Source organism: Lissotriton helveticus, chromosome 5_2 (assembly GCF_964261635.1).
Source record: "Lissotriton helveticus chromosome 5_2, aLisHel1.1, whole genome shotgun sequence".
Classification (NCBI taxonomy): Eukaryota; Metazoa; Chordata; class Amphibia; order Caudata; family Salamandridae; genus Lissotriton; species Lissotriton helveticus.
Genome location: NC_136066.1, coordinates 11930872 through 11951631, shown reverse-complemented (window position 1 = coordinate 11951631; position 20760 = coordinate 11930872). Strand labels below are relative to the sequence as shown.

Here is a 20760-nt window from a genome sequence, read left to right as displayed (position 1 = left end):
GCGGATGAGGCGGACAGCGAAGACTGATGAACCGAGCGACGGTCTTGGCTGAACTGGTATTGTGATGGAGTAGGGTGTCGTTATGTCACCCTGTTTGTGTTTGATGCGATGTTCTGATGGCTCACTAACTTGGTACATTGTCTAAAATGGTCCACGCCATTACTGGCTGGTACAGTCTGATTTCCACACACAGCCGTATCACACGCAGGACTGAATTGATAGCTGTCGCGATGTGATTGATTGTATATGTGTTAGGAATGGGTGTTTTGTGCAGGAAAGGACGCCTACGGCACAAAACAATCACTGAAGGCAATGCCCTCCTGATGTGTGCTGCAGAATGCAGCTTCTGCAGCACAAACAGAAAGAGGAAACCCCTGGGGACGCCGACCATATCTCATATGTCTGTGAACAACGCCAAAGCGTTGGGTTCTGAGCGGGAACACCCGCCGCAACGCCCATGGAGCGCCTCCTTGACGCAGGGTAAGGCGCTGCATTGCCTCACACCATATCTATGAGGCCATGAAGGGTGGCCATGAAGGGTGGCCGTGAAGGGTGGCCGTGAAGGGTGGCCGTGAAGGGTGGCCGTGAAGGGTGGCCATGAAGGGTGGCCATGAAGGGTGGCCATGCCACAACACACCCTATGCGACACCGGATACCCAAGCACTGGACGACGGGGGAGCGCACAGAGGGGACCCCGGCACTGGACGACAGGGGAGCGCACAGAGGGGACCCCGGCACTGGACGACAGGGGAGCGCACAGAGGGGACCCCGGCACTGGACGACGGGGGAGCGCACAGAGGGGACCCCGGCACTGGACGACGGGGGAGCGCACAGAGGGGACCCCGGCACTGGACGGGGGAGCGCACAGAGGGGACCCCGGCACTGGACGGGGGAGCGCACAGAGGGGACCCTGGCACTGGACGGGGGAGCGCACAGAGGGGACCCCGGCACTGGACGGGGGAGCGCACAGAGGGGACCCTGGCACTGGATGGGGGAGCGCACAGAGGGGACCCCGGCACTGGACGACGGGGGAGCGCACAGAGGGGACCCCGGCACTGGACGGGGGAGCGCAGAGAGGGGACCCTGGCACTGGACGGGGGAGCGCACAGAGGGGACCCCGGCACTGGATGGGGGGGCGCACAGAGGGGACCCCGGCACTGGATGGGGGGGCGCACAGAGGGGACCCCGGCACTGGATGGGGGGGCGCACAGAGGGGACCCCGGCTTCTCAAGCCCCCCTTATTTATTTATTTATTTATTTATTTGTGCATTTTTCTATAGCGCGGACTTTCCCCGAAGGCGTCAGAGCGCTTCACAGTAGGAACAGAACTGATGAGAACATTACAAGTGAACCAAATAAAAAGGCAAACGTTACATTAAATGAAGCAAAAATGACAATCGTGAGCAAACAAAATACAAGAGGAGCAAACGGTGCATTACAGGAGGAGAAAGTGACGTGTGCGGGTTACAAAAGCGAACAAGGTAAACATAAAGCTATAATACTGCAATATATGGAGGACACTCAAACACAAGAACAAACGTTACGTAGGCAGTGGTGGCACTTGTGCAGGTATCGAAAATAAACAAATGTAAGAGGTAGAAAACAGTGTGTTACAAGAGAAAGTGACGGATGCAAGTTACACATGAGTACCAAACACAGGTAGAAAGATAGTACTGCACAAAATAGCCTTGAATAACAGACACTGGGCTCTGCGTTGCATTTCCTGGATTGTTGAACTCGCCGGAGGGGATGAAAGCTCCAGACCCGCGGACTCGAGAGAATCCACAGATTTCCTAAATTACTCAAACACGCTCCATCCGGCGCTTCCGCTCCTGGAAGGGATGGGGGTGGAGGGGGGGGGGGGGCAGGGGGTCCCCCCAGGGACCTCAGGGACCCGAGGAGCCAGGAGGGCTGGGGGGTGTGACGTCACGGCGTCTCCATGGAGACAGTCCCGGCTCCGCTCAGGAAGGAGTGCGCTGTGACCCTCGGCAGAGGAGGATGAGAGGCCAGAGGAAGAGCAGGGGCAACAGAGAGGCCACAACAGGAAGAGACGTCACCAGGGAGCCGGAAGCGAGGAGAGCCAGGAATGTGAGGGGGGGGGGGGGGGCAGCATCTGAGAGCCAGGCCTGGGGGGCCCAGGGAGCTTTACCCCAAGGGGACAATAGGAACAGAACTGATACAAGAGAACATTACAAGTGAATGAAATTCAAAAGCAAACGTTACATGAGGCAAAAGTGACAATAGTGAGCAAACAAAATACAAGAGGAGCAAACGGTGCATTACAGGAGGAGAAAGTGACGGGTGCAGGTTACAAGAGAAACAAAGTACAAGTAGAGGGATAGTGCTGAAATAAATGGCAGACACTCCAGCACAACAAACGTTACGTAGGCAATGGAGGCTCTTGTGCAAGTATCGAAAGCAAACAAAATACAAGAGGTAGCAACCAGTGTGTTACAAGACAAAAGTGACGTGTGCAAGTTACAAAAGAGAACCAAACACAGATACAAGGATAATACTGCAATAAATGGCAGACACTCAAACCACAAGAACACACTGGGAAGGCACTGCCATAGTCATGGAGAATAGAGTTTTCTATAATGGAAGGTCTTCCTTCAGATAATAGTGAGGGCATGAATTAACTTTGGAGGAGGAGAACTTTGAGGTCAGTTTTGAAGGCCTGGGAGGAGGTGGTGGTCCGGAGCTGGGGCGGAAGTGAGTTCCAGATTCTCACCGCGTTGCCTGAAAAGGATTGGGCCATCGATCTTTCCTTCTTGAAAGTGGGAGGTTCAAGCAGTAGATTCTCCGCATTGCGTGAAGGTCTAGAGCCACCAGAGAGTTTCAGTTTATTCGCCAGGTAGCGAGGAGAGGAGGAGTGCAAGGCTTTGTGGGTAATGCAGGCAGTCTTGTAGATATATCTTGCCTCGAAGGGAAGCCAGCGGAGGGTGGATAACATCGGTGTGATGTGGTCGCTTCTTTTGGCCCCATAAAAGAAACGAGCTGCTGAATGGAGAACAGACTTAAGGTGAGATTTGGGGAGGCCAGTAAGAAGAGAATTGCAGTAGTCCAGTCTGGAGAGGACCAGCAATTGCACCAGGGTTATAAGGTCCTGCTCCGGGAAGAAGCGACGGATTCCCCAAAGAAGGCGCAGATGGTAACAAGCAGATTTTGCAATGGAGTTGATGTGGGGGCTTAGATTGTGTTTTTTGTCGAGTATGACACCCAGGGATTTTGCGCTGTCGGCAATGATGGGTTTATTGTTAAGTAGATTCATCTGGTCCATCCATGATTGAACCGGGGGAGGAGAGAGTGAGGAGGAGAGGAGGAGGAATTCAGAATCAGTTGATGTGTTGACATCCAGTTATGAATGGAATCGAGAGTGGAGCTTAGGACGTTGAGATCGTGAGTGGAGGCAACCTTGAGGTAGATTTGAGTGTCGTCTGCGTAGAGGTGATAGTGAATCCCGGCTTTGCTTAGGAGGTTTCCCAGTGGTTCTAAGTAGAGATTGAACAATGTAGGTGCAAGAATAGAGCCTTGAGGAACACCCTGACCTACCGCCACAGGAGATGAAAGACTGTTCGCTATTTTGATCATTTGGGATCTGTCAGAGAGGAAGGATGCAAACCACTTAAGCACAGTGCCCTCCATGCCCATTCTCTGTTGAAGGATATTGAGGAGGGTGTTGTGATTAACAGTGTCAAAGGCTGCAGAAAGGTCAAGGAGAATTAGAAGACAGGACCCCCCCGAATCGAGTATCCTCAGCGCGTCATCGATCACTTGCAGTAGGGCTGTTTCAGTGCTGCAGTTTTGGATGAAGCCGGACTGACAATTATCAAGAAGATCATTGTCCTTGATATGACGAGAGAGTTGTTTTGCTACACATCTTTCTGTGATCTTCGCAAGAAAGGGTAGGTTAGTGATGGAGCTGAAGTTGTTGAGGTCATTCGCATCCGCAGTGGGTTTTTTAAGCAGAGGGGTGACCTGCCCAGTTTTGAAGGGGACAGGAAGGGAGCCTTGCCAGAGGGAGAGGTTGACCAGAGGGGTCCAATAGGAAAGAGAATGGGAATAGAAGTCAATGGCAATGGCACTAGGGATGGGGTCGAGCGAGTGGTTGGAGGGCTTTGTTTCGAGGATGCACTTGAGAAGGGCATCTTCAGAGATGGGGTTGAAGTTCTGCCAAATGGCTAGGGATTTGCGCTCCTCCGGGGGGTAGGATGAGCGACCTGAACCACAAGTGATTTCACTTTTTCGTCAAAGAATAAAGCGAAATCCACAGCTTTCTTTGTAGAATCCTCCAACTTGGAGGAAGGGGAAGAGCAGTTAGGAGGCTTGATGAGATCGAATAGTTTGTTGGGTCTATTTTTGGCTGAGTCGAGGAGGGTTCTGAAGTGCGCCGTTTTCCCAAGGAAGATGTGCTTGTGGTACCTGGATCTTGCTGAACGAAGCATGGCCAAGTTATCAGTTGAGGGCACTTGTCTCCATTGTTTCTCCAGGAATCTTAGCTGCTTCCTTTTTTAGGTTTTGCCTAGCGAAAGCTGCGCTCTGCGCAGCTTTTCGCGCAGGCGAAATCCTGTTGAGAACTGTAGGGTGCTTTGGGTCGGCCCTCGTCATTGATTGGCTGGCTCCGTAAACGGAGCCTTGCCATTGGACGAGGGGCCTGTCCGTCAATGCCGGACCAGACACGGGGGCGTTCCTGACATTCTTTCCCTTTTGCCGACGTCACGCGACGCCGGGAACGCCCCCGAGTCTGTTCCGGCATTGCCGGCACCTCCCTTGCTCTACTGTCATCACCACAACACTGCGCCCATTTTATCCCAAGCTAAACACTCGGAGAGGCGCAGTGACCGGGTCTTTGAAGGCCGCTCTCCCAATGAAAACAAGTTTTCTCTCCGAGTCAGCACGAGCAGGAAGACGAGCAGCGCGCCTCCCAGCTGGCCTCTCGCATCAGCATCCAGAGCTGCCCTGCGCGGTGTGTAGCTTCAGTGGAGCTTCAGAGTGCAGAGTGGAGCTTCAGAGTGGAGCTTCAGAGTGGAGCTTCAGAGTGGAGCTTCAGAGTGGAGCTTCAGAGTGGAGCTTCAGAGTGCAGCTTCAGAGTGGAGCTTCAGAGTGCAGAGTGGAGCTTCAGAGTGCAGATTCAGAGTGGAGCTTCAGAGTGCAGAGTGGAGCTTCAGAGTGGAGCTTCAGAGTGCAGAGTGGAGCTTCAGAGTGGAGCTTCAGAGTGCAGAGTGGAGCTTCAGAGTGGAGCTTCAGAGTGCAGAGTGGAGCTTCAGAGTGGAGCTTCAGAGTGGAGCTTCAGAGTGGAGCTTCAGAGTGGAGCTTCAGAGTGGAGCTTCAGAGTGGAGCTTCAGAGTGGAGCTTCAGAGTGGAGCTGCAGATTCAGAGTGGAGCTGCAGAGTGCAGATTCAGAGTGCAGAGTGGAGCTTCAGAGTGCAGATTCAGAGTGGAGCATCAGAGTGCAGATTCAGAGTGGAGCTTCAGAGTGCAGAGTGGAGCTTCAGAGTGCAGATTCAGAGTGGAGCTTCAGAGTGCAGAGTGGAGCTTCAGAGTGCAGATTCAGAGTGGAGCTTCAGAGTGCAGAGTGGAGCTTCAGAGTGCAGATTCAGAGTGGAGCTTCAGAGTGCAGAGTGGAGCTTCAGAGTGGAGCTTCAGAGTGCAGAGTGGAGCTTCAGAGTGCAGAGTGGAGCTTCAGAGTGGAGCTTCAGAGTTCAGAGTGGAGCTTCAGAGTGCAGAGTGGAGCTTCAGAGTGCAGAGTGGAGCTTCAGAGTGGAGCTTCAGAGTGGAGCTTCAGAGTGGAGCTTCAGAGTGGAGCTTCAGAGTGGAGCTTCAGAGTGGAGCATCAGAGTGGAGCTTCAGAGTGGAGCTTCAGAGTGGAGCTTCAGAGTGGAGCTTCAGAGTGGAGCTTCAGAGTGGAGCTTCAGAGTGGAGCTTCAGAGTGGAGCTTCAGAGTGGAGCTTCAGAGTGGAGCATCAGAGTGCAGAGTGGAGCTTCAGAGTGCAGAGTGGAGCTTCAGAGTGCAGATTCAGAGTGGAGCTTCAGAGTGCAGAGTGGAGCTTCAGAGTGCAGAGTGGAGCTTCAGAGTGCAGATTCAGAGTGGAGCTTCAGAGTGCAGAGTGGAGCTTCAGAGTGCAGAGTGGAGCTTCAGAGTACAGATTCAGAGTGGAGCTTCAGAGTGCAGAGTGGAGCTTCAGAGTGCAGAGTGGAGCTTCAGAGTGCAGATTCAGAGTGCAGAGTGGAGCTTCAGAGTGCAGATTCAGAGTGCAGAGTGGAGCTTCAGAGTGGAGCTTCAGAGTGGAGCTTCAGAGTGGAGCTTCAGAGTGGAGCTTCAGAGTGGAGCTTCAGAGTGGAGCTTCAGAGTGGAGCTTCAGAGTGGAGCTTCAGAGTGCAGATTCAGAGTGGAGCTTCAGAGTGCAGAGTGGAGCTTCAGAGTGCAGATTCAGAGTGGAGCTTCAGAGTGCAGATTCAGAGTGGAGCTTCAGAGTGCAGATTCAGAGTGGAGCTTCAGAGTGCAGATTCAGAGTGGAGCTTCAGAGTGGAGCTTCAGAGTGGAGCTTCAGAGTGGAGCTTCAGAGTGGAGCTTCAGAGTGGAGCTTCAGAGTGGAGCTTCAGAGTGGAGCTTCAGAGTGGAGCTTCAGAGTGGAGCTTCAGAGTGCAGAGTGGAGCTTCAGAGTGGAGATTCAGAGTGGAGCTTCAGAGTGCAGATTCAGAGTGGAGCTTCAGAGTGCAGATTCAGAGTGGAGCTTCAGAGTGCAGATTCAGAGTGGAGCTTCAGAGTGCAGATTCAGAGTGGAGCTTCAGAGTGCAGATTCAGAGTGGAGATTCAGAGTGCAGATTCAGAGTGGAGCTTCAGAGTGCAGATTCAGAGTGGAGATTCAGAGTGCAGCTTCAGAGTGGAGATTCAGAGTGCAGCTTCAGAGTGCAGAGTGGAGCTGCAGATTCAGAGTGGAGCTGCAGAGTGCAGATTCAGAGTGCAGAGTGGAGCTTCAGAGTGCAGATTCAGAGTGCAGAGTGGAGCTTCAGAGTGCAGATTCAGAGTGGAGCATCAGAGTGCAGATTCAGAGTGGAGCTTCAGAGTGCAGAGTGGAGCTTCAGAGTGCAGATTCAGAGTGGAGCTTCAGAGTGCAGAGTGGAGCTTCAGAGTGCAGATTCAGAGTGGAGCTTCAGAGTGCAGAGTGGAGCTTCAGAGTGCAGATTCAGAGTGGAGCTTCAGAGTGCAGAGTGGAGCTTCAGAGTGCAGATTCAGAGTGGAGCTTCAGAGTGCAGAGTGGAGCTTCAGAGTGCAGATTCAGAGTGGAGCTTCAGAGTGCAGATTCAGAGTGGAGCTTCAGAGTGCAGATTCAGAGTGGAGCTTCAGAGTGCAGATTCAGAGTGGAGCTTCAGAGTGCAGCTTCAGAGTGGAGATTCAGAGTGCAGCTTCAGAGTGCAGAGTGGAGCTGCAGATTCAGAGTGGAGCTGCAGAGTGCAGATTCAGAGTGCAGAGTGGAGCTTCAGAGTGCAGATTCAGAGTGCAGAGTGGAGCTTCAGAGTGCAGATTCAGAGTGGAGCATCAGAGTGCAGATTCAGAGTGGAGCTTCAGAGTGCAGAGTGGAGCTTCAGAGTGCAGATTCAGAGTGGAGCTTCAGAGTGCAGAGTGGAGCTTCAGAGTGCAGATTCAGAGTGGAGCTTCAGAGTGCAGAGTGGAGCTTCAGAGTGCAGATTCAGAGTGGAGCTTCAGAGTGCAGATTCAGAGTGGAGCTTCAGAGTGCAGATTCAGAGTGGAGATTCAGAGTGCAGATTCAGAGTGGAGCTTCAGAGTGCAGATTCAGAGTGGAGATTCAGAGTGCAGCTTCAGAGTGGAGATTCAGAGTGCAGCTTCAGAGTGCAGAGTGGAGCTGCAGATTCAGAGTGGAGCTGCAGAGTGCAGATTCAGAGTGCAGAGTGGAGCTTCAGAGTGCAGATTCAGAGTGCAGAGTGGAGCTTCAGAGTGCAGATTCAGAGTGGAGCATCAGAGTGCAGATTCAGAGTGGAGCTTCAGAGTGCAGAGTGGAGCTTCAGAGTGCAGATTCAGAGTGGAGCTTCAGAGTGCAGAGTGGAGCTTCAGAGTGCAGATTCAGAGTGGAGCTTCAGAGTGCAGAGTGGAGCTTCAGAGTGCAGATTCAGAGTGGAGCTTCAGAGTGCAGAGTGGAGCTTCAGAGTGCAGATTCAGAGTGGAGCTTCAGAGTGCAGAGTGGAGCTTCAGAGTGCAGATTCAGAGTGGAGCTTCAGAGTGCAGATTCAGAGTGGAGCTTCAGAGTGCAGATTCAGAGTGGAGCTTCAGAGTGCAGATTCAGAGTGGAGCTTCAGAGTGCAGCTTCAGAGTGGAGATTCAGAGTGCAGCTTCAGAGTGCAGAGTGGAGCTGCAGATTCAGAGTGGAGCTGCAGAGTGCAGATTCAGAGTGCAGAGTGGAGCTTCAGAGTGCAGATTCAGAGTGCAGAGTGGAGCTTCAGAGTGCAGATTCAGAGTGGAGCATCAGAGTGCAGATTCAGAGTGGAGCTTCAGAGTGCAGAGTGGAGCTTCAGAGTGCAGATTCAGAGTGGAGCTTCAGAGTGCAGAGTGGAGCTTCAGAGTGCAGATTCAGAGTGGAGCTTCAGAGTGCAGAGTGGAGCTTCAGAGTGCAGATTCAGAGTGGAGCTTCAGAGTGCAGAGTGGAGCTTCAGAGTGCAGATTCAGAGTGGAGCTTCAGAGTGCAGAGTGGAGCTTCAGAGTGGAGCTTCAGAGTGCAGAGTGGAGCTTCAGAGTGCAGAGTGGAGCTTCAGAGTGGAGCTTCAGAGTGCAGAGTGGAGCTTCAGAGTGGAGCTTCAGAGTGCAGAGTGGAGCTTCAGAGTGGAGCTTCAGAGTGCAGAGTGGAGCTTCAGAGTGGAGCTTCAGAGTGGAGCTTCAGAGTGGAGCTTCAGAGTGGAGCTTCAGAGTGGAGCTTCAGAGTGGAGCTTCAGAGTGGAGCATCAGAGTGGAGCATCAGAGTGGAGCATCAGAGTGGAGCTTCAGAGTGGAGCTTCAGAGTGGAGCTTCAGAGTGGAGCTTCAGAGTGCAGAGTGGAGCTTCAGAGTGCAGAGTGGAGCTTCAGAGTGCAGATTCAGAGTGGAGCTTCAGAGTGCAGAGTGGAGCTTCAGAGTGCAGATTCAGAGTGGAGCTTCAGAGTGCAGAGTGGAGCTTCAGAGTGCAGAGTGGAGCTTCAGAGTGCAGAGTGGAGCTTCAGAGTGCAGATTCAGAGTGGAGCTTCAGAGTGCAGAGTGGAGCTTCAGAGTGCAGAGTGGAGCTTCAGAGTGCAGAGTGGAGCTTCAGAGTGCAGAGTGGAGCTTCAGAGTGGAGCTTCAGAGTGCAGAGTGGAGCTTCAGAGTGCAGAGTGGAGCTTCAGAGTGGAGCTTCAGAGTGCAGAGTGGAGCTTCAGAGTGGAGCTTCAGAGTGCAGAGTGGAGCTTCAGAGTGGAGCTTCAGAGTGCAGAGTGGAGCTTCAGAGTGGAGCTTCAGAGTGGAGCTTCAGAGTGGAGCTTCAGAGTGGAGCTTCAGAGTGGAGCTTCAGAGTGGAGCTTCAGAGTGGAGCATCAGAGTGGAGCATCAGAGTGGAGCATCAGAGTGGAGCTTCAGAGTGGAGCTTCAGAGTGGAGCTTCAGAGTGGAGCTTCAGAGTGCAGAGTGGAGCTTCAGAGTGCAGAGTGGAGCTTCAGAGTGCAGATTCAGAGTGGAGCTTCAGAGTGCAGAGTGGAGCTTCAGAGTGCAGATTCAGAGTGGAGCTTCAGAGTGCAGAGTGGAGCTTCAGAGTGCAGAGTGGAGCTTCAGAGTGCAGAGTGGAGCTTCAGAGTGCAGATTCAGAGTGGAGCTTCAGAGTGCAGAGTGGAGCTTCAGAGTGCAGAGTGGAGCTTCAGAGTGCAGAGTGGAGCTTCAGAGTGCAGAGTGGAGCTTCAGAGTGCAGAGTGGAGCTTCAGAGTGGAGCTTCAGAGTGGAGCTTCAGAGTGGAGCTTCAGAGTGGAGCTTCAGAGTGGAGCTTCAGAGTGGAGCTTCAGAGTGGAGCTTCAGAGTGGAGCTTCAGAGTGCAGAGTGGAGCTTCAGAGTGCAGCTTCAGAGTGCAGAGTGGAGCTTCAGAGTGCAGAGTGGAGCTTCAGAGTGCAGAGTGGAGCTTCAGAGTGCAGAGTGGAGCTTCAGAGTGCAGAGTGGAGCTTCAGAGTGGAGCTTCAGAGTGTCAAGAGCAATGCCAATAGCTCTAACTTTAACAAAGGCAAAACCATTGCATTGTAAATGCTTGTTTATAGAGGGATTTGTTGAACCAAGGTGCTGAGGGAATAGGCCTTTTCTTTTTGCTTTTGAGTGGAGCGACGTTATTGATTTCGGCTGCAAGTACTGAGAGACATTGAGAGGTGAGTTCGTCAACATCAAGGTTCGGGTCTAGCCTTGGAAGTGACAGCAAAGCGGATTCACAGAGGGAAACTGTGTCAATATTTTTAGTGTCACGGAGCCAGGAGGTAGCCCTCTTAGGTTGGCCAAGAGTTATGGAGTGTGATAGGTGAAGTGAGAATGGGACGAGGAGGTGGTCAGACCAGTCTACGTGAATAGGGATAGCGATAGAAAGCATGCCTGCTTTAGAAATAACAAGGTCCAGGATTGAGCCCTTCGAGTGTGTTGATTCTGTGCAGTGATGGATGAGATCGTTTGCAGAGAGGAAGGTGGCCAGCGAGTTCGCGGAAGAGTCTTGAGACGAGCCCCAGTGGGGATTGAAGTCACCCACGAAGGTCTGATTGTCACTTTGCGAGTATTGGTCACTGATGAAGTCAGTGAGTTCCTCCATAAACGAAGGGCCGCTGCCAGGCGGGCGGTAAATGACATGGAATCTGAGGGGTGAGCGGTGGCGTAGTTGAAGCTGAGGAGGATTGTCTGAGGAGAGACAGCATCTGTGATCCAGGCCTGGGGTCCTGGGGAGCATCCCAGGGGCCTCCAGGAATGTATATGAGGGGGACCCTCTCAGGGGCCCTCCAGGGATGTGTGTGAGGGGAGACAGGATCTCAGTGTATGAGGGCGCTTAGAAGAGACAGCACTCTAGGGCAATCCCCAGGAGGGCCCCTTAGCAGAGACAGGAGCACACTCCCTGTTGTACTTGTAATCACATGAATTGCAGTTGCAGGATTTCACCTTCATTGTAGTTAATTGTGTGATCACGTGTATTGTGGTCGCACGTGTGATCACCTGTATTGTGGTTGCACGTGTGAGCACTTTTATTGTGGTTGCACGTGTGATCACTTTTATTGTGGTCGCACGTGTGATCACCTGTATTGTGGTTGCACGTGTGATCACCTGTATTGTGGTTGCACGTGTGATCACTTTTATTGTGGTCGCACGTGTGATCAACTGTATTGTGGTCGCACGTTTGATCACCTGTACTGGGGTTGCGCGTGATCACCTCTATTGTGGTCCCACGCGTGTAATAACCTTTCCTGTTGTTGCGCGTGTATTCACTAGCTTTGTGTAACCCTCTTTTTTTCTGCCGCAGATCAAGGGCTGGGCACTGGCGCCGTGCTGGGGATCACCTTTGGAGCCTTCCTGATTGGGGCGCTGCTGACCGCCGCCCTGTGGTTCATCTACAGCCACACCCGTAAGTACCAAGGTCTTCACTCTGATTGGACAAAACCAGTGCTGAGCCCGAATCCAGTGTCCAATCGCAGCACAGACTGGCCAGAGCCAGTAGGAATCAAGAGCATTGTCTGTTTCATCACTAATTGGCTGAACCCAGAGATCATCATTGTGACCTTCACCCTGAAGAAAGAGACGCTTGTCCTATGTTAGATCTGATTGGCTAAAGCCAGTGACCATTGTCTAATGTCCAACCTCATTGGTGGAAGTTGTGTTTGTGGCTAAAGCCAGTGAAACTGCAGCACCAGTGTCTGCTGGCGGTTCTATGGGCTGGTCCCAGTGTAGCCAGTGCATCGCTTGCTGATTAGCATTCTTAGGGGCTTATTTACAAGCCCCTTGCGCCGCCCGTGCCTCACTTTTAATATGGGAAAAAAGTGACACACGGCGGCGCACGCGGCTTGTAAATAGGCCCCTTAGTTCGTTAAGACCAAAAGGTCATTGTTTTACCTGCACTGTGATTGGTCAAGGGTAATGCACTGTTAGCCAATCAGAGTGGAGATTAATCAAACGTGTATCAGTTTACTCTGTAAGCCAATCAGAGAAGAGATGACTAGCAGGCAAAGGTGTGTCCGTTTACACTTTTAGCCAATCAGAGAAGAGATGACTCACAGGCAAAGGTGTGTCCGTTTACACTTTTAGCCAATCAGAGAAGAGATGACTCACAGGCAAAGGTGTGTCAGTTTACACTTTTAGCCAATTAGAGAAGAGATGACTCACAGGCAAAGGTATTGGTGTGTCAGTTTACACTGTTACCAATCAGAGAAGAGATGACTCACAGGCAAAGGTGTGTCCGTTTACACTGTTAGCCAATCACAGGAGAGATGATTCACAGGCAAAGGTGTGTCCGTTTACACTGTTAGCCAATCACAGGAGAGATGATTCACATGCAAAGGTGTGTCCGTTTACACTGTTAGCCAATCACAGGAGAGATGATTCACAGCCAAAGGTGTGCCCGTTTACACTGTTAGCCAATCAGAACAGAGATGACTCACAGGCAAAGTTAAGTCCGTTTACACTGTTAGCCAATCACAGGAGAGATGATTCACAGAAAAAGGTGTGTCCGTTTACACTGTTAGCCAATCAGAGAAGAGATGACTCACAGGCTAAGGTGTGTCAGTTTACACTGTTAGCCAATCAGAGAAGAGATGACTCACATGCAAAGGTGTGTCAGTTTACACTGTTAGCCAATCAGAGAAGAGATGACTCACAGGCAAAGGTGTGTCCGTTTACACTGTTAGCCAATCAGAGAAGAGATGACTCACAGGCAAAGGTGTGTCCGTTTACACTGTTAGCCAATCAGAGAAGAGATGACTCACAGGCAAAGGTGTGTCCGTTTACACTGTTAGCCAATCAGAGAAGAGATGACCCACAGGCTAAGGTGTGTCAGTTTACACTGTTAGCCAATCAGAGAGGAGATTAGCCAGGGGCTTACAAAAGTTCAGCCATTACTGTAGACCGCTCGCCTGCTGTGTACTGACTTTTTTAGGGCAATTACAGAGGAAATTTGCCAGTTTATTATTTTAAACAGCCAATCAGCTAGGACCTCTGACAACCTGGCAGACCTTTGCCTGTGAGTCAACAAAGCGCGATAGTGCTGCGCTGCACTGCGCTGCGTGCAAAGATGGCGCACTTTATTATTGCGCAGCAACGACACGTTGAGAAGGAGCGCGCGCGCACAGGTCTCTCTCTATCCCTCTCGCTAATACCAGTGCTTGAAATGGAAACATTGAAGTGCAGGGACTCTGTACCAGAGTGCCTGCTTGTGTTTGAGAAGTGCTGGTACTCTCCAATTAAAAGTATTACATTTCTCTTAAGAAGTGCTAGTACTCTCCCTTTCAAAATAAACAAGCATTGGCATAGACAATAGGTTTCGCCTTTGGGACCTTATAAGTATTTACTTATCCAGCACAATATCTTTGGTGCAACAGCATCAATTGTTGCATAGCTAAACACTTATAAGGTTCCAAGGGCGAGACCTATTGGCTATGCCAATGCTTGTTATAAGGAGGCCTCGAAACGGGTCTTTATCGGGCTCTGTTTTGTGCCCTGGCACAGGCGGTCTGTTTTTATCGATCGTTATTGGGGAAGTGAAATCCTTTAATGAGTCATTTTCTCTCTGGATTTCCCTTCTCTTTTCGGAACTCCGGAGCAGCAGCATCGTCGCGGTGTCACCAGGGCTTTAAGTGGAAGCTTTTTCAATATTATATACAAGCCATGGCTGCTGCTTATTTATCTTATGCAACTAACAACCATTGACAAAGCCAATAGTCCTGACCTGTTGTATGTATGATGTTAGTTGTTGTAGTATATATCTGGATGCAATGAGAGAAACAGCAAAATACTAGTCGGGCGGAACACTATGCTAAGCACAGATTTTTTGCTTACATGTTTTAAGCCGCGCCCTTAATTACATTGGCCACGCCCCCTTGAGAGACCCCTCAGTTTTTTCATCCCACTTAAAGCCCTGTGCTGACCTATGATCGTGCTGTCTGGTCGCTGTGATTGGCTGGCAGCGAAGTAACTAAGATATACTCGCCTTGTCTCAATAGCGGAAGGTCTCACTTTGGTACATCCTGCCGTGGTCGCCTCCTAGGGAGGAAGGGTCTCCTCTGCAGCAGTTGCCTCACACTGACTGGTTCTTTGTTTCCCCACCACAGGTTCCTCCGCCAGGAAGCAGCCGGTGCCCACCAAGGCGGTCGCCTCGGAGAGCAGCAGTGCCAACCAGAGCATTGGCAGCACCCAGAGCACGCCCTGCTCCACCAGCAGCATGGCATAGCCAGGGAGGCGGCAGCGGAGGGCCAACACTCCCCGTGGCCAGCGGCTGCTCTGTGGGTGCCCAGCAGTGCCCGCTCATGCGACTGACCAGGAAGGACCTTGCATCGGCACATGACCCTCCCAGAGACAGACGTGTCCACCTGGACTAGAGCAGCGCATACCTAGGGGACGCTGGCGCACAAGATGCAGCCTCCACGCTGGTCGGCACCCTGCCTGGCGCACCTCGGGGAGACAAAGACTCATTCTATTTATTGATTGGGCGATTTCAATAGGGGGGTGGGTTTGGTATCAAAAAGACTAACAGTGCCCAGATTGGCAACGTGTTCCGCAACGTAAGGAGGCGCGGTGATCCCACTGCTTGGAGGCAGTGGCCATGGATACTGGCGCCCCGTTGTCAATCATTGGCCAATCTGTGGAACAAAGACTCCGCCCCTGAGAAGACTGAGCAAGGCGGAGCCAAGAGAACATTGCTCACCGCTGCCCCTGCTGGTGACTGCTCCTCGTCTCACCTCTGAGCCCTCTTTGGATGGGCCGCCACTCACTCTTCACTGCTGTTCACGTCCGCCATCTTTTTTATTCAGAGATCAGCCCAGGACTCACGTTCATGATAACCCAACGCAGAAAGACACTGAAGGACACTGCGCCAGTCAGGCAATACTGACCGGTGTTGAAGGCATGTCCAGCCACTCTGTGCCCTGAGACGTGAGCCAGGGCTTCAACGAAAGCTCAACTCTGATTGGACAAAGCTCCACTCACTGTCAAGAGAGGTTAACCAATAGACAGCCTCCTTGCGGTCAGCTGGAATATGAATGGGTCCCACCGCAAGATCTGGTAGCCATGTGTACTCTTACTGCTCGCTAAACACTCGTTGCAGTTTGCAGCCAGTATTTATGTGACCAGTTAACAGTTTTCCAAACTGAGCTTTCTACAAGGTTGATTCGAATAACTCAGTTTTGGCGTGAGCCGCGATCCAACCTATGTCATTAATATTCATGAGTTAGGTCGTAAATTGCGACTCGCGCCTGTGGAGGCCATCGCACAGATGGTGGCCAGCGGCAGCAGCGACCGTCACATCTGTGATTGCTTTTCAATAAAGTAAACCTTTTTTTTGTCATTAATGAACCCATTTTCTTTAAAGGAAACGGGGCTGCATTTAAAAATAAAAATATACTTTTTTTGATTGTTAGATACTAGTCAGTGGCCACTTCCCTCTTGCGAGGGAGCTACAAACCCAACGTGGAGGTTAGCAAGATGTCAATATTTTGCAACTGGATTCCAGCTGCAAAACATTGATACATACGACCCGTGTGCAGTACTTGCAAGCGACGCCGACAACCCACCCTCCCCTTCCAGACATGGAATCGGTTTCCATTCAGAATCTCATTATATCAGTCGGAAAACATGTTCAACTCCTAACATGGAATTGTGCATCAGAAAAAACTCATTTTTACGGTTGCAAACGCTGAATCGGAGCCTTTGCGTCCGTAAACATGCGTTGTACAACTGGCTTCCGGTCACACGATTAATAAAGATTTCTAACCAATCAGAACATGTGCAGTGCAGGGCCATGCGCCACAGCACAGGAAGATGATGGGCGAGGGATGAACTCGTTCATCAGACACTCTGTAGCAAAAATCTAACTGAACAGGCCATGGATCATCCAAAGGTCACAGGGTCAAAGGCACCCCCAAGCCCCGCCTCCAAGCGACTGTGTTCATCCATGTAAAGAACATGCACGCGCAGAGCCCAGGCGGCGTCACTGGTCTGTAATGTAATAATTATTGTTATTATTATTTTTATCTCTATTATTTACTGTCATTAAAGTTTAAAACAATGAGCGGAGAAGCTGGTTTCACTATATGAAATGGAAGTAAAGGTGCAGCACGCACCGGGGCGTCCTCTGTTACAGCCGGCTATCAAAGCCAGAGTTCAACCAATAATCCAAGGCTCTTTAAATACTCTTAACCTCTGTACGCCAGGCATCCCCTCTCCATGTCACTCATATTATAGCTGAGTCACTCATACTCTTGCCATGTCACTCATACCATAGCTGAGTCACTCATACTCTTGCCATGTCACTCATACCGTAGGTGAATCACTCACACTCTCGACATGTCACTCATAACCTCACTATGTCACTCATGCCGTAGCTGAGTCACTCAAACTTTCGCCATGTCACTCATACTCTCGCCATGTCACTCATACCGTAGCTGAGTCACTCATACTCTCACCATGTCACTCATACTCTCGCTATGTCACTCATACCGTAGCTGAGTCACTCGTATTCTCGCCATGTCACTCATATTGTAGCTGAGTCTTTTATACTCTTGCCATGTCACTCATACCGTAGGTGAGTCATTCACACTCTCAACATGTCACTCATAATCTCACTATGTCACTCATACCGTAGGTGAGTCATTCACACTCTCGACATGTCACTCATAATCTCACTATGTCACTCATGCCGTATCTGAGTCACTCAAACTTTCACCATGTCACTCATACAGTAATCACATCACTCATGCACACTCCAGGTCACATATACATCAAATGTCATAAATAACCCCCATAACCTTTCACCCCACAACCCCCTGAGCACACCTCGCTGATGAGTATTGATGCTGTCATGACCTCTTGCTACACTCCTCTGACCCATGTTCACGCTCCTCTGACCCATGTTCACACTCCTCGGACCCATGTTCACGCTCCTCTGACCCATGTTCACGCTCCTCTGACCCATGTTCACGCTCCTCTGACTCCCTCTCACACTAATTCGATCCCTGATCACATTCCTATGACTAATTCTCACACATGTGACCCCTGCTCACACCCCTCTGATCAATGCTAATGCTCATGTGGCTTCCTATTACTCTCTGACAATCAGTGTTGAAACTCCTCCGACCCCTTCCTGGACACGTGACACAGGATCACAATCCTCGCAGCAATGTTCACAGTCCTCTGATCTGTGTAGAAACTTATCTGACCCGAGTTCACACTCCTCTGACTCAAGTTGACACTCCTCTGAGCCATGTACACACTCCTCTGACCCTTGTTCACACTCCTCTGACCCTTGTTCACACTCCTCTGACCCATGTTCACACTCCTCTGTCCCTTGTTCACACTCCTCTGATCCATGTTCACAGTCCTCTGACCCTTGTTCACACTCTTCTGATCCATGTTCAAAATCCCCTGTCCCATGTTCAGACTCCTCTGACCCATGCTCATACTCGGATGTATGACATTACAACGCATGCTTTTACATCGCATGCTTTTACATCGCAGTTTTTACAACGCATGCTGTTACAACGCATAGCGCTTTGGGGTGCTGGATAGTGAATAGTTTAATTTACTATTCCAACTCCAGTCCCTGTGGATAGTAGGGAAGGTGTTGGATAGTAAATTAAATCTATTCCCTATCCTAGAGCGCCCCCCAGCGCAATGCGTTGTAATGGTTTGCGTTGTAAAAGTTGCGATGTAAAAGCACTGCGTGGTAAAAGTTGCGTTGTAAAGGATGTTTCCCTCATACTCCCATGTTCCATGTTCACACTCCCCTGACCCTTGTTCACACTCCTCTGACCCTTGTTCACTCTCCTCTGACCCTTGTTCACACTCCTCTGACCCTTGTTCACACTCCTCTGACCCATAATCACACTCCTCTGACCCTTGTTCACACTCCTCTGACCCATGTTCACAATCCTCTGACCCTTGTTCATACTCCTCTGACCCATGTTCACCCTCCTATGTTTCATGTACACTCTCCTCTGACCCTTGTTCACACTCCCCTGACCCATGTTCACACTCCTATGTTTCATGTACACTCTCCTCTGACCCTTGTTCACACTCCTCTGTCCCCTGTTCACACTCCTCTGATCCATGTTCACACTCCTCTGACCCTTGTGCATACTCCTCTGACCCATGTTCACCCTCCTATGTTTCATGTACACTCTCCTCTGACCCATGCTCATACTCCTCTGACCCATGTTCACCCTCCTATGTTCCATGTAAACACTCCTCTGACCCTTGTTCACACTCCTCTGTCCCTTGTTCATACTCCTCTGACCTATGTACACACTCCCCTGTCCCTTGTTCACACTCCTCTGACCTATGTACACACTCCTCTGACCCTTGTTCACACTCCTCTGGCCCTTGTTATCACTCCCCTGACCCTTGTTCACACTCCTCTGACCCTTGTTCACACTCCTCTGACCCCTGTTCACACTCCCCTGACCCTTGTTCACACTCCTCTGACCCTTGTTCACACTCACCTGACCCTTGTTCACACTCCTCTGACCCATGTTCACACTCCTATGTTTCATGTACAAGCTCCTCTGACCCTTGTTCACACTCCTCTGACCCATGTTCACACTCACCTGACCCATGTACACACTCCTCTGACCCTTGTTCACACTCCTCTGACCCATGTTCACACTCCTATGTTTCATGTGCACTCTCCTCTGACCCATGTTCACCCTCCTATGTTTCATGTACACGCTCCTCTGACCCTTGTTCACACTCCTCTGACCCATGTTCACACTCCTATGTTTCATGTACACTCTCCTCTGACCCATGTTCACCCTCCTATGTTTCATGTACACTCTCCTCTGACCCTTGTTCAGACTCCTCTGATGCATGCTCATACTCCTATGTTTCATGTACACGGTCCTCTGACCCATGTAAACACTCCTCTGACCCATGTTCACACTCCTATGTTTCATGTACACACTCCTCTGACCCTTGTTCACACTCCCCTGACCCATGTTCACACTCCTATGTTTCATGTACACTCTCCTCTGACCCTTGGTCACGCTCCTCTGTCCCCTGTTCACACTCCTCTGATCCATGTTCACACTCCTCTGACCCTTGTGCATACTCCTCTGACCCATGTTCACCCTCCTATGTTTCATGTACACTCTCCTCTGACCCATGCTCATACTCCTCTGACCCATGTTCACCCTCCTATGTTCCATGTAAACACTCCTCTGACCCTTGTTCACACTCCTCTGTCCCTTGTTCATACTCCTCTGACCTATGTACACACTCCTCTGTCCCTTGTTCACACTCCTCTGACCTATGTACACACTCCTCTGACCCTTGTTCACACTCCTCTGGCCCTTGTTATCACTCCCCTGACCCTTGTTCACACTCCTCTGACCCTTGTTCACACTCCTCTGACCCCTGTTCACACTCCCCTGACCCTTGTTCACACTCCTCTGACCCTTGTTCACACTCACCTGACCCTTGTTCACACTCCTCTGACCCATGTTCACACTCCTATGTTTCATGTACAAGCTCCTCTGACCCTTGTTCACACTCCTCTGACCCATGTTCACACTCACCTGACCCATGTACACACTCCTCTGACCCTTGTTCACACTCCTCTGACCCATGTTCACACTCCTATGTTTCATGTACACTCTCCTCTGACCCATGTTCACCCTCCTATGTTTCATGTACACGCTCCTCTGACCCTTGTTCACACTCCTCTGACCCATGTTCACACTCCTATGTTTCATGTACACTCTCCTCTGACCCATGTTCACCCTCCTATGTTTCATGTACACTCTCCTCTGACCCTTGTTCAGACTCCTCTGATGCATGCTCATACTCCTATGTTTCATGTACACGGTCCTCTGACCCATGTAAACACTCCTCTGACCCATGTTCACACTCCTATGTTTCATGTACACACTCCTCTGACCCTTGTTCATACTCCTCTGACCCATGTTCACCCTCCTATATTCCATGTAAACACTCCTCTGACCCATGTTCATACTCCTATGTTTCATGTACACACTCCTCTGACCCTTGTTCACACTCCTATGTTCCATGTTCACACTCATATGTTTCATGTACACACTCCTCTGACCCTTGTTCACAATCCTCTGACCCATATTAACACTCCCCTGAACTATGTACACACTCCTCTGACCCTTGTTCACACTCATCTGACCGATGTACACATTTCTCTGACCCATGCTCATACTCCTATGTTCCATTTACACACTCCTCTGACCTATGTACACACTCCTCTGACCCTTGTTCACACTCCTCTGACCCTTGTTCAAACTCCCCTGACCCATGTTCACACTCCTCTGACCCATGTTCACACTCCTCTGACCCATGTTCACACTCCTCTGACTCTTGTTCACACTCCACTGACCCTTGTTCACACTCCTCTGACCCATGTACACACTCCTCTGACCTATGTACACACTCCTCTGTCCCTTGTTCACACTCCTCTGACCTATGTACACACTCCTCTGTCCCTTGTTCACACTCCTCTGACCTATGTACACACTCCTCTGTCCCTTGTTCACACTCCTCTGTCCCTTGTTCACACTCCTCTGACCCTTGT

General features: G+C 50.8%; 1 protein-coding gene across 1 annotated transcript in view; it reads left to right on the top strand.

Annotated features, from left to right (window-relative positions):
• Positions 1–16242, top strand: part of ENG (endoglin) — a 231310-nt gene extending 215068 nt beyond the window's left edge. Inside the window, exons 14-15 of the mRNA XM_078646665.1 lie at positions 11491–11592; positions 14288–16242. Coding sequence (XP_078502791.1) covers positions 11491–11592; positions 14288–14406 — 221 coding nt within the window. The 3' untranslated portion in view covers positions 14407–16242. The remainder of the gene's footprint in view (positions 1–11490; positions 11593–14287) is intronic.
• The last annotated feature ends 4518 nt before the right edge of the window (positions 16243–20760 follow it).